Raw genomic sequence first — 14,234 nt, 5'->3', positions numbered from 1 at the left:
TTCTGGCTATTAGGATGGCAGGAATTATTTTGCATTGACACATCAGTTGTGGTTGGTTTCCTAAATATTTTAGAAACATGCCTACCATTTTGTTCCCTAATATTTAGTGGTTTATGGTGTTGGTTCCTGTAGTCACGTCCTAGTTCATGAACCACGGGCAACGAATGAGTGGCCAAGTAAGTGGTCCCGACAGTCGGGATACCAGTTACTTTGGAATAAGGCTGGGCATCTCAGACATATTCTGAGTCGTGGTCACCTCTGTGCTCATATGGCAAAGACTACCAAATCCAACGGTTAGTCCCTCAGCCATTAGGGGTAAAACCCAATGGGACTCGGGGCAAGTAAGGCTAGCAATCTGCTTCCCTGGTACTTTAAATATGATGCTGGCAACAATCAGAGCAAAATGCCTCGGACCTTTGGTGGTGACGGAGTCCCACCTCTAACTGACAAACCAGGGACTCCTAAGATACGACTTGGCAAACAAATGGTAATGAGATGGGGAGCTATTAATATCAATGGAGGCTACTTTGGGAAGAAGGTAGAGCTGGCAGAGGCTGCAAGTAAGATGGGGCTGGATGTTTTAGCTGTTGGTGACATTCGGGTAAGGGGTGAGAAAGAAGAGGAAGTGGGAGAATACAAGGTCTACCTGTCAGGAGTCAAAGCAGGAATAGCACAATGGGGTGTAGGGCTTTACATCAGGAAAGAAATGGAACCCAGAGTAGTTGCAATAAGGTATGTAAACGAACGACTGATGTGGATAGATTTGACAGTGTCTAGCAAGAAAATTAGGATTGTGTAAGTATATTCGCATTGTGAAGGGACAGATCAAGATAAGATGGATAGTTTTTATGAGGCACTCAGTGATGTAGTTGTTAGAGTAAAGGACAAGGACAGTGTTCTGCTCATGGGTGATTTTAACGCCAGGATTGGAAATCGAACAGAAGGGTATGAAAAGGTTATGGGTAAATTTGGAGAGGATATGGAGGCCAACAGGAACGGAAAACAACTCTTGGATTTCTGTGCCAGTATGGGCTTAGTAATCACAAACTCCTTTTTTAAACATAGGAACATTCACCGGTATACTTGGGAAGGCAGGGGAACCAGATCTGTCATTGACTATATAATAACAGATCAGGAATTCAGGAAGGCTGTGAGGGACACACGTGTATTCAGGTGATTCTTTGATGACACTGATCATTATTTAATCTGCAGTGAAATTGGGATTGTGAGGCCGAAAGTGCAGGAGGTCAGGTCCATATGTAGGAGGATAAGAGTGGAGAAACTTCAGGATAAGGAAATCAGGCACAAGTACATAACAGCGATCTCAGAAAGTTATCAGTTAGTTGAATGTAGTCAATTACAGTCATTGGAAAAGGAATGGACAAGGTACAGGGACACAGTACTAGAAGTGGCTAAAGAATATCTTGGAACAGTAGTGTGTAAAAGTAGGATGAAGCAAACAGCTTGGTGGAATGATACAGTCAAGGCAGCCTGTAAAAGGAAAAAGAAGGCGTATCAAAAATGGCTACATACCAGAACCCAGGTAGACAGAGAAAGTTATGTTGAAGAAAGAAACAAAGCCAAACAGATAATTGCAGCATCCAAGAAGAAATCGTGGGAAGACTTTGGAAACAGGTTGGAGACTATGGGTCAAGCTGCTGGAAAACCATTCTGGAGTGTAATTAGCAGTCTTCGAAATGGAGGTAAGAAGGAAATGACAAGTATTTTGGACAGGTCAGGAAAACTGCTGGTGAATCCTGTGGATGCCTTGGGCAGATGGAGGGAGTATTTTGAAGAGTTGCTCAATGTAGGTGAAAATGCGATCAGTAATGTTTCAGATTTCGAGGTAGAATGGGATAGGAATGATGATGGAAATAGAATCACATTTGAGGAAGTGGAAAAAATGGTCAATAGATTGCAGTACAATAAACCAGCTGGGGTGGATGAAATTAAGTCAGAACGCATCAAATACAGTGGAATGTCAGGTCTTAAATGGCTACACAGGATAATTGAAATGGCCTGAGAGTCGGGACAGGTTCCATCAGACTGGACAAAAGCAGTAATCACACCAATCTTTAAACATGGAAACAGAAAAGATTGTAACAACTACAGAGGTATCTCTTTAATCAGCGTTGTGGGTAAAATCTTCTCAGGTGTTGTTGAAAGGAAAGTGTGAGTATTAGTTGAGGACCAATTGGATGAAAATCAGTGTGGGTTTAGGCCTCTTAGAGGTTGTCAGGACCAGATCTTTAGCTTATGGAAAATAATGGAGAAGTGTTATGAGTGGAACAGGGAATTGTATCTATGCTTTATAGATCTAGAAAAGGCATATGACCGGGTTCCTAGGAGGAAGTTATTGTCTGTTCTACAAGATTATGGAATAGGAGGCAAACTTTTGCAAGCAATTAAAGGTCTTTACATGGATAGTCAGGCAGCAGTTAGAGTTGACGGTAAATTGAATTCATGGTTCAGAGTAGTTTCAGGGGTAAGACAGGGCTGCAACCTGTCTCCACTGTTGTTCATATTATTTATGGATCATATGTTGAAAACAATAGACTGGCTGGGTGAGATTAAGATATGTGAACACAAAATAAGCAGTCTTGCATATGCGGATGACTTAGTTGTGATGGCAGATTCAATTGAAAGTTTGCAAAGTAATATTTCAGAGCTAGATCAGAAATGTAAGTACTATGGTATGAAGATTAGCATCTCCAAGACGAAAGTAATGTCAGGGGGAAAGAAATATAAACGGATTGAGTGCCAAATAGGAGGAACAAAGTTAGAACAGGTGGACGGTTTCAAGTACTTAGGACGTATATTCTCACAGGATGGCAACATAGTGAAAGAACTGGAAGCGAGGTGTAGCAAAGCTAATGCAGTGAGTGCTCAGCTACGATCTACTCTTTTCTGCAAGAAGGAAGTCAGTACCAAGACTAAGTTATCTGTGCACCGTTCAATCTTTCGACCAACTTTGTTGTATGGGAGCGAAAGCTGGGTGGATTCAGGTTACCTTATCAACAAGGTTGAGGTTACAGATATGAAAGTAGCTAGGATGATTGCAGGTACTAGTATATGGGAACAATGGCAGGAGGGTGTCCACAATGAGGAAATCAAAGAAAAACTGGGAATGAACTCTATAGATGTAGTAGTCAGGGCGAACAGGCTTAGATGGTGGGGTCATGTTACACGCATGGGAGAAGCAAGGTTACCCAAGAGACTCATGGATTCAGCAGTAGAGGGTAGGAGGAGTCAGGGAAGACCGAGGTGAAGGTATCTGGATTCGGTTAAGAATGATTTTGAAGTAATAGGTTTAACATCAGAAGAGGCACCAATGTTAGCACTGAATAGGGGATCATGGAGGAACTGTATAAGGGGGGCTATGCTCCAGACTGAACACTGAAAGGCATAATCAATCTTAAATGATGATGATGATGATGATGATGATGATGATATTTAGGTCGAGAAATTGCAGTTCACCATTTTTCTCTTCTTCCACAGTGAGTTCAATTTTACCATGTAACTCGTAAAATTTATTTACTGTTTCTGCAACTTCTTTTTCTTGTCCATCAATAAGAAGCAGCGTATCATCTACATAGTGTTTGTAATATACAACTTTATTCACGGGATGTTGCAGGTTAACGAGGAGTCTTTTTTCCAAATGATTTATAAAAATATCTGCTATGGTTCCAGATATACTCGAACCCATAGCCAGTCCATCTTTTTGCATATAAAATTTATTGTTAAGAGAAATTTCTTATTCTGATGATGGAAGCTTGACTTCCAAAATGCTTCAATCTTAGTGTTTTACACTATAAACAAGTGGTTGAGCCGATATATTTTTTAACATTGACATTCACAACCACGACCTCTCATCCAGTATGGATAAAATTAAAATATATCTGATTTATCAGAAATATTTTACTACGAACTGACTTTATACTGTTGACCTTGTGCTGCTGACTAGAGACTTCCTTCACAATTGACCATATGGTTTTAATTTTATTCTATGAATTAGTTATTCAATTTGCATACCACATACTCTTTGCCTTCCTAATAACATTTTTAAGCACCTTACAGTACTGTTTGTAATGGGCTACTGTAGCTTGATTGTGACTACTTCTAACATTTTTGTATAATTCCTGCTTTGTTCTACATGATATCCTTATCCCACTAGTCAGTCACCCAGGCTGCCTATTACTGGTAGTACCCCATTTAGAACATTCTAATGGAAAGCAACTCTCAAAGAGCATGAGAAATGTGTTAAGGAAAGCATTATATTTATCATCTATGTTATTGGCACTATAAACATCCTGCCGCCACTCTTGTTCCTTGACAAGGTTTAAAAAACTTTCTGTTACTGTTGGATTAGCTTTTCTACATAGTCTGTAATTATATGTCACATTTGTTTGAGTACAAGAGCCTTTTCTTGTTAAAATTTGTACATTATGGTCTGAAAGGCCATTCACCCTTTTAATAACAGAATGCCCATCTAGTAATGAAGAATGAATAAAAATACTGTCTATGGCTGTGCTACTGTTACTCCACAACCTAGTTGGAAAAAACACAGTCTGCATCAGATCATATGAATTTAGGAGATCTACTAACATCCTTTTCCTTGCACCATCATATAAAAAATTTATATGGAAGGCATCACATATAACTAATTTCTGGTATTTCCTACAAAGTGAATCAAGAACCCTCTCTAGCTTCAGCAGAAATGCTCTGAAGTCAGAGTTAGGGGACCTATAAAGAAGAACAATTTGAAGTTTAGTTTCACTAAATTCAACTGCCCCTGCACAACATTCAAATATCTGTTCAGTGCAGTGCCATAAAACGTCTATGGGCTCAAATGGAATACTGCTTTTTATGTACATAGCCACGCCCCGTCCCTGCAAGGAACTCCTTGAAAAAACAGCCAGCTAATCTGTATCCTGGTAAAGGAAGCATCTGAATTGTCAAATTATCTAAGTGGTGCTCCAATATACCAATAATTTCTGAACCAACATCTATAAGCAGTTCACTAACTTTATCTATAACACCTGTTCTATTTTGATAAAATAGGCTAATTCCTTCTCTACTTGGAAACATGACTTCATCTGAAGGAGAGCCCTTAGTTAGAGGGACTTCCTTTAAGCAGGTATTCCTATCAGCTAACTTCAATCTAAAAACGGTGCAACTCTAACTCCAAGTACTACAGGAATTTTTCCATGAATGATCCCACTACCACCCGCTACACTGTCACCTAAAGCTTTGCCAGCCTCCCTTTCCCATACCTATTGAGGTGCAGGCTATGCCTAGTGAAACCCGATCTACTGCGAGACTCAACTGGCACCACTGAAATGTGACCCGTGCCCGCTGCCATCAGCGCACTCTCCAGCCCCACGTTAACGCTCCTAACAGCCGCATTAAGATGAGGCCGATCGTGACACTGAAACAGTTTCACGAAATGCACATTAGTGCCACCAGTTTGAGTAGCTATCTTTACCAGGTCACCACCTACACCATATTTCCTGTCCCTATCAAGACTGTTCCCTGCTCCACCCGCTATCACTATCTGATCCTCTTTTGTAATATTCCTACATAACTCCCCTATGCTGTCAGTCGCCTGAGCCAACGCTGCACTAGGCTTCACAATGCTGGTGACCTGGTACTCACCCCCAATACTTCCTGCAACTGCTGGCCTATATCGTGCAAACTATGTAACAGCAGAACCTTCTTCTTTCTGTTAGACTTTGCAACTGACCTAGGCCTCCTGAGGACTGCTGCATGTTCCCTACATCTACAGCTACAAGAGGCTCCTTTCAACTCATCTCTGACAGTTTCTATTGGATACACGCAAAGTATAACTGTCTGAATACCTCATCCTCCTAGCTGCCTTCTTGCCAACTGCCAGTTCCCATTCCCCACCACCTTTCACCCTCCTCAACCTATCTAGTTTGTCCTTTGCATGACACATGGTCACTGTTGTCTCGGGGCACTTAAGGGATGACAGTGGAGATGGCAGTGTCCACATGTGCATGTGTGTGTGTGTGTGTGTGTGTGTGTGTGTGTGCATATACCCAGTCAATAATGTAACTGAGTCAGCATTTACAGTTCTGTGAACCACTGCTTTGCTGATTGATATGACGTGCTTTACTGCTGGCATCATGGTCAGATAAACAATTTATCTGCTTCATGTTGGATTTAAAAATAAATTAACAATTGCTTGTGTACTGCGTACAGCAGGTGTTGGGAAGGGTTGCCGGGATGATTTAAGAAAAATAAAAATAAAAAAATAAAAAAAATAATAAAATTTAACCCACTGCACATAGCATGTAAATCAAACAATGGAAAATTTGGGATGGTACAACAATAGCAATATGGATTAGAATGGATTGTTGTTCCCCACACAAAAGACACTGAGTGAGCGCAGACAGGCAAATTTAAAAGTAGATTGTTGGATATTATTCAGCTACTGGACCAAATCCTTTGACTAATGAAGAAGCAAACAAACAATATTATAAAAATGATAGATTGGTAATCACATAAAGATTGCAGGTTGAGCTGCAGACAGGTACAACTAAAAGACTGTTACACACTGAACTTTTGGCCAAAGCTTTTTTCAGAAAAGAAAGGAAAGCACAAACACATTCACACAAACAAATACACTTTATGCATACCTATTATTCAGCTATTGGACAAAATCCTTTGTCATATGAAGAAATGTACAAACACATTCCTTTGCACACAATTCACATGGTCATTGTTGTCTCCGGGCACTTAGGGGATGACAGTGTCCACATGTGTATAAGTTTATGAGTTTTGTGTGTGTGTGTGTGTGTGTGTGTGTGTGTGTGCGCGTGTGTGTGTTTCACAATCAAACAATGGAAAGTCCAAGTTGGAATATCAACAATACTATGAACTGGATAGACTGCTACTCACCGTAAAGAAAATGTGCTGAGATGCAGAAGGTAGAAAAAAAATATTGTTACACATTGAGCTTTCAGCCAAAATCTTCTTCAGAAAAGAAAAGAAAACACACACACACACACACACACACACACACACATTCATACAAGCAAGCACATCTCAACACGTAACTACCAACTCCTGCCACTGCAGCCAGAATGCTGCGGTGGCCGGAGAGAGGGGGTCACGTATGCTTGAGGTGTGTGTGTGTGTTTTACAATTATTATTATTTGAAAGCTTTGGGCAAAAGGTCAATGTGTAACATTCATTTTGTTTTTATGGAGTAGTAATCTATCTTTTTCATAATATTGTTTTTATGTTTCTTCATCTGTCCAATAGCTGAATAACACCTAATGATCTACTTTTAAATGTGCCTATCTGCATATCAGTGCCTGCTCTGTGTGGAGAAAAGCAATTTATCCTATTTCCTGTAACTAATATGTAAGATACCTTTGTTTCATTATTTTGCCAGCACCTGCAGTGAACATCATCAATGAATTGTTTTAGCTAACCATTTTATAGCATTTAGACATAATTATGTTAAAGCACCAATCATCAACAAAGACAAAAGTAAAGGACTTCTGCAGCACTGAAAATAAAGCTTTTTGTGTGTGTGTGCAAAAGATTTAAGGGGTGAAGAATGACACTGAGAAGGACAGGATAGATAACGAGACATAGCCGAGTACTGAACTGAGGGGAGGCGTTAGACTGGTCTTGTAAGCAGTGGACTACAGATATAAAATATTGACATTGACTAAAAACTGGAGAGATACTTAAATTGAGGATATAAACACAGTCTGAAGAATTAGGAAAACAGATGGAAGGTTTGTATTTAATTGATCCATTACAACTACCCTCTCCAACAGCTGAAATCAGATGTACCCTGTCATCAATTTTTACTCTTCAACAATGCACTTTAAGATATTAGACACTAGTGCTTCATTCATCATCAAAGTATATGTTTCTGTTCCTCTGGTTTAGTTAATATTTCCGCTCTTTTTTAGTGATCAATGACTCAATCTATCATTTGTCACATTTGTCTGCATTTTTTTCCTTTTCAAGACTGTGTACATGGCAGATTCAGTTAGTAAACTCAGCTTTCATTAGGACAGAGTGGGTTCATTGGCTGCATATATTCATCCTCTTTATGCTTCATATTGGTGTCAGATGTAACAATATGAGAGGGTATGTACAGCTTCCATATTTACTATATGACTTGTGCCACAGAATAGTTAGCACCAGAACTTTGGGAATAAATGTGTTGCTTATAATTTTCATACAACTGTTAAATGTGAAATTTGCTGCAGATGTTAAAAACAGCATGTTAGTGCACCTCTAGCAGTTGTCAGTAGCATCAGAAGTTTCAGCTACTTTACAATATTAGTAGGATGAGGTAAAGGGAAAGATAACAAAAGGAGACTACTTGTCACAGTAAAGAATAGAGAAAGTCACACAAGAAGCCTTACCTTTATCCACATCTAAGGGAGGCAACACGGAATTGTCCCTGCAGACCTTGAAGTAAATTTCTTGGTTTGCCCCGCAAGGGAGGGCCCCGGGCGGTATCACAATAGCGACACCTGTCTCGGGGCTGTGCAGGGTGCCCCCCTCGTGAGAGAACACCCCCCTCGCTGTGGCCACCACCTCGCCACCCCCCTCACCCCTACGTACACAAATAGCAGTGTTAGTATTGGATGCACACGTACACACATTAATTGCTGGGAGTAAAGATTAGTTGCCTTTTAGAACCGAGAATGCAAAGTCAAATACTCTCGATTCAAAAAGATCGTGTGACTATAAGCACATTCACTCATTACAGGCATCACAAAGTTGCATAAAATGAAAAAGCAGGGATAGTAATGGAAAATTGGCTCTTATGTCAGACAGACCGGTCGAACAGTATTGGAATAAGGACAGTGCAATACATCCAGACCACACACCATTGCATGATATTGAAATTACCTGTAGGTATTCTACAGATTAATGTTAATACAGAAAACAACAAAATAACAGTACTTAGATGTAGATTCCAATATGTCCCAATTAATTAGGCTGAGATTCTTACTTCTTATTTAGTACCACCCACAAATGAAGTCAGTGTAGAAACTGTGTAATACTACAGCATTTCCTAATGCAAAATTATGAACAATTTGGGGTATTTTAAACATTAAATGCTTCTTTTGCATTACATTCCTAATATTATATTGCTGAAATAACAGAGATAATATAAACACTGTTTTGGAATCACAATACGCAAGGTCACCATTTTGTTTTAGACTATATGGCAATGTCCGACTTATGGAATGTGTACTGGAATCAGCTTACATGCAGTCTAGACAGGAACTGCAAATGAATATATAAGAAGTAATGTAATCCCAGTAAAATGGCAACAAAAGATGTAAACCATGTTTATATATCACATTCAGTTATTTCAAACAATGGAAAATCCAGGATGGAATGTACAATATTACAAGAAGGAAAGTTGCTACTCACCGTATGGCTGACAGGCTGAATCGCATATAGGCACAACAAAAAGGCTTTCACACTCAAAGCTTTCGGCCAATGACCTTCGCAACAACAGACACACACACACACACACACACACACACACACACACACACACAACTGACAACTGCAGTCTCAGGCAACTGAAACCACACTGTGAGCAGCAGCACCAGTGCACAATGGGAGTGGCGACTGGGTGGGGGTAAAGAGGAGCCTGGGGCAGGGAGGGGGAGGGATAGTGTGGTGAGGGTGGCAGACAGTGAACTGCTGCAGGTTATGCAGAGGGCAGGGGAAAGATGGGACGGGAGGGAGGGAGGGAAGTACAGGAAAAGGAGAGAAATAAAAAAGACTGGGTGTGGTGGTGAAATGACGGCTGTGCAGTGCTGGAATGGGAGCAGGGAGGGGGCTGCACGGGTGAGGACAGTGACTATTATCCTCCCAACCTACACAAAAACAAATCTCCTGTGCCTTATATTTCCAGTCTCCCACCACCTCCCAAAGTCCCACCATATGGCCACACAGGAACATTCCCCTCATAACTCAGCCCCACCCAGGACTGGAGCAATTGAATTACATTCTGAGCCAGGGTTTCGATTACCTCTTGTCGTGCTCTGAAATGAGAAATGTCCTGCCCCTTATCCTTCCCACCCCTCCCACAGTGGTATTCCATTGTCCACCAAACCTACACGATATACTCGTCCATCCTTACACGACCCTTGTTCCCCATCCCTTACCTCACAGCTCATACCCCTGTAATAGACCTAGATGCAAGGCCTGTCCCATACATCCTCCCAACACCACTTACTCCAGTCCACACACTAACATCATATATCCCATCAAAGACAGGACTACCTGGAAACCAATCATATGGTCTACAAGCTAAGCTGCAACCACTATGCTGCATTCTATATAGGCATAACAAACAACAAGCTGTATGTCCGCATGAATGGCCACAAACAAACTGTGGCCAAGAAACAAGTGGACCACCCTGTTGCTAAACACACTGCCAAACATGATATCCTTCATTTAAGTGATTGCTTCACAGCCTGTGCCATATGGATCCTTTCCACCAACACAAGCTTCTCCTGAATTACACAAGTACATTTGTGTGTGTGTGTGTGTGTGTGTGTGTGTGTGTGTGTGTGTGTGTGTTGTTGACGGAGGCCATTGGCCGAAGTGAAAGTCTTTTTGTTGTGCCTATCTGCGACTCATCATCTCCACTATATGGTGAGTAGCAACATTCAGTTATCTGAAACTAGTTGCTTGACTTGTATGTGAAAATATTAAATGATACTGAACTGATAAAATTATCACACTCATGTGCACAATTCTTGACAGGCAACATGCAAAACATAGCACTGGATTTCTATTGTAGCCTTTAAAACTGGGTCTATCCACTTGGAGTTGCAAAAAAAGTGACAAATAATTTGTTGGAACAATGCAGAATGACATATAAGCTACTCCAGATCAAAGAGCTGAAGTGTCTCCTATTTTTTTATAAGTACATAGACCTGTTTATTTCTACAATGGTTTACATCAGTTCACAGCTTGAACATTTAGCTATTTTTTGACACAATCACCATTTCTAACGATGCACCTTTGTAGATGCTGTGGCAGTTTTTGCATGCGCATGTCATACCAGCTCGCTGCCATGCTGTTCAGAAAGTTATGAACATCTTCTTTCAGCTAGTTGTTGGAGCTGAATCGCTTTCCGGCCAAAAGTTCTTTTAACCTAGGGGACAGGTGATAGTCACTGGGCGCCAAGTCAGGACTATAGGGTGGGCGGGTGATTATGTTCCACTGAAACTGTTGCAAGAGAGCAACGGTTTGCCAAGCAATGTGTGGGTGAGCGTTGTTATGGAGAATGTTTACGCCCTTGCTCAACGTTCCTCTTCTCCGGTTCTGAATTGCTCGTTTGAATTTTTTCAGAGTCTCACAGTACCTGTCAGCGTTAATTGTGGTTCCAGTGATTCAGCTCCAACAACGAGGTGAAAGAAGAGTTCATAACTCTCTGAACAGCATGACGGTGAGCTGGTATGACATGGGCATTCAAAAACTGCCACAGCGTCTACAAAAATGCATCGACAGAAATGGTGATTATATCACAAAATAGCTAAATGTTCAAGCTGTAAACTGATGTAAACCATTGTAGAAATAAACAGGTCAATGTACTTGTAAAAAAATAGGACACCTTACTTTTGGGAATACCCCCGTAAATAAAAGCACGTGGAACAGATTAAATGGGATGCACTAATGTAGAAACAGGCAAATACTTAATAATTTAATATGGAGGTGTCAGCGGCTGGTTGCTTAAAGTAACTGGGCAAATTACAAATTACAGTAGAATAAAAGAACTGGCAGAGGAATGAGTGGAATGACAAAACTAGAATGCTGCTCAAAATGTACGCAAGTGAATACATACAATGCTAAAAAATATGACGAAGGTGAAAAAAATGAGAATTATATGATTCTGAAAAGCAAAAGACTGAAGTTGACAAATGACGCTATCACAGATCTGAAGATAGCTTCGATTTTCAGTTATATACAGGGCTGGCATTAGAGGGGAAAAATACCCAGGGGATGGCCTCTGGTGCCTAACTAAATAGGAGTCAAACACAAGTTTTAAAATCTGCACTTATGGTTCTGAACAAAAGGCCTGAGCACTGGAGGCACTCACTGAACCTGCAGGATTGTTGTAAAAAAACATATATACAGTACATAAATAGTGATTTCGTTAATACAAAATAAAACAATTTGGCCTGTAAGGCACAACCAACTACATCAGACACTGTAGAGCAAAAAAATATTATTTTCGCATACATGCAAATGTTATAATATTTATAAACATTATTTTAATTTCCATCAATTGGCAATTAATTTTAATGGAGATATAACTATTTTAATCAAAGTCAGGACAATTTAACAAGAATTTTATTCATAGCCATATTAAAAATGTATGTTACATAATATGTACGAGTATGCACGTATGAATTTTAAACTCCACGTTGCTTGTCAAATACTGCTTTCGCATACAGACTGAGCTGGAGCGCTCATTATGGCAAGTTTAAAACTTTCCTTCACAATTTTCATATGATAATAATATAAGCATTTAAAGCACATTCATTAGTCAAATAATTAAGCATCTTAAAACAAATTTTGTGTTAAATACATAAAAGTTTAATTAATTGACATCTTCAATTTTTATATTTGATACTTTCTTATTTTCATCATTTCAAAATGATCTTCACCTTTTAGAGCAGTCAGACAATAATTTAGACAAAATGTTTATGTTTGAATCATTTTAAAATGGGTTATGCTTTCACTTTTGTTTAATCGAGAAGGCTGCTGGCCAGCCGAGGTACTATCGGTCAGCGTCTACTGTGAGCTACCGCAGAGCCTAGCAATAGAAAGCAGCGAGCTTTGACAAGCCGAGATTACAGAACTGAATTCACTGAACTCGTGAGAGTGTGGACATGTGGAGCTTTGTTTTGTTGCATTTAGTTTTTATTGTGGCTTGTCACTAGTTATGAATGTCAGTGGAGCTGAAGAGCCTGCTGCATGCTCTCCAATATTTTGTGGTCATGCATCAAACAATTTTTGAGAGTTTTGTTACAATGGAAACAAATGTTGTGGGTGGAAAAAAGTGTTACAGTGCTTTATCAATTTATGAAAAATGAAAGCGTAAGGTGGTAAAAGATAAAGCTGCAAAAAAGGGACAGACACTGTTACTCTATGTGCTCACTAAACTGCCAATGTCGGCGAAGTCGGGATTTTCAGAGACAATGTACATCGTCAGTTAGACAGATGGACTTATAACTGATTATGGTTATTGTGGTGTGGAGACTTAGGAATGAGCTGTCGTTCAGGAGAAGTGCACAGAAAAGTGAAAGTAATAGTATTAGAGCAAGTGAATGACAGCGGCAAAACCACTCCAGAAACAGAATATGTTTTAACAGCTGGATCAACAAGGAAAGAGAAGCTTTCAGATTTTGATATTGGTCTCTGACAAGAAAAAAAAGACTTCTGCAGTTTACAGGCTGAAGAAGCTGTTATGCAAGGACCTGAGTGAACACTGAAAACACTGCTACTGGGCCAAAAAAGTAATCAGTCTTTCCTTTCTCACGTGTATGACTGCATCTAAAAGTATGGGGAAATATCAAAAAGCAGCTGACTTGTTTGAAACAGTGGAAAAAAAACCATTGTACTACTTTGCTTGCCAACAGTTTTCACAATGCAGGGTTGGCTGGGGATTAGCAGGAGGTTGGAAAAAGTTAAAACAAAAAGTGAGTTAATATAAAAGCAGCGATGATCACAAAATGTTGCACTTAGAATGGCGCAAATTAGAAAATGCACTAAATAGTCATAAAGCTGTAGAAATTCTTTTAGAGCAAAGCACTGTAAGAGAAGAACAGTACTGGACTGAATTATTGCATTGTGTAATTTGAAGTTATCGTTTTTCTCCCAGAAAGAGGTTTAGCTTTGAGAAGTGATAGTGACCCAGTTGGAGAACACTGAAGTGGCAATTCTTTGGATGTCTTAAGAGTTTTTGGAGATGTGATACAGTGATGAAAGAGTATTTAAGATAAATTGAAGTATTGTAACAAGGAGGAAAACGCACAGTTCATTATCTATCACATGATGTTCTGAACGAATTACTGAAATAGCTCGAACTTTGCTCCTGATAAACCTTTCGGGATGTGGGGTCTTCTGTTCCTAATGTTTCGTCCAGGACTGTGCTGGACATACTCAGAGATGCTCTTCCATTGAGTCTTGCTGACTGACCC

At 39.9% G+C, this 14,234-nt stretch overlaps 1 protein-coding gene across 5 annotated transcripts in view; it reads right to left on the bottom strand.

Annotated features, from left to right (window-relative positions):
- LOC126164718 (tight junction protein ZO-1) overlaps positions 1 to 14,234 on the bottom strand; it is a 736,986-nt gene that overhangs the window by 29,517 nt on the left and 693,235 nt on the right. For 4 of the 5 annotated variants that reach the window (XM_049920263.1, XM_049920266.1, XM_049920267.1 and 1 more), the window contains one exon: positions 8,415 to 8,608. The exons of the other annotated variant lie outside the window; for it this stretch is intronic. In XM_049920263.1, the coding sequence (XP_049776220.1) occupies positions 8,415 to 8,608 (194 nt within the window). The remainder of the gene's footprint in view (positions 1 to 8,414; positions 8,609 to 14,234) is intronic. 5 annotated transcript variants of the gene reach the window in all.

The sequence above is a fragment of the Schistocerca cancellata genome, chromosome 1, assembly GCF_023864275.1.
Source record: "Schistocerca cancellata isolate TAMUIC-IGC-003103 chromosome 1, iqSchCanc2.1, whole genome shotgun sequence".
NCBI lineage: Eukaryota > Metazoa > Arthropoda > Insecta > Orthoptera > Acrididae > Schistocerca > Schistocerca cancellata.
This window is presented reverse-complemented; position numbering and strand designations above follow the sequence as displayed.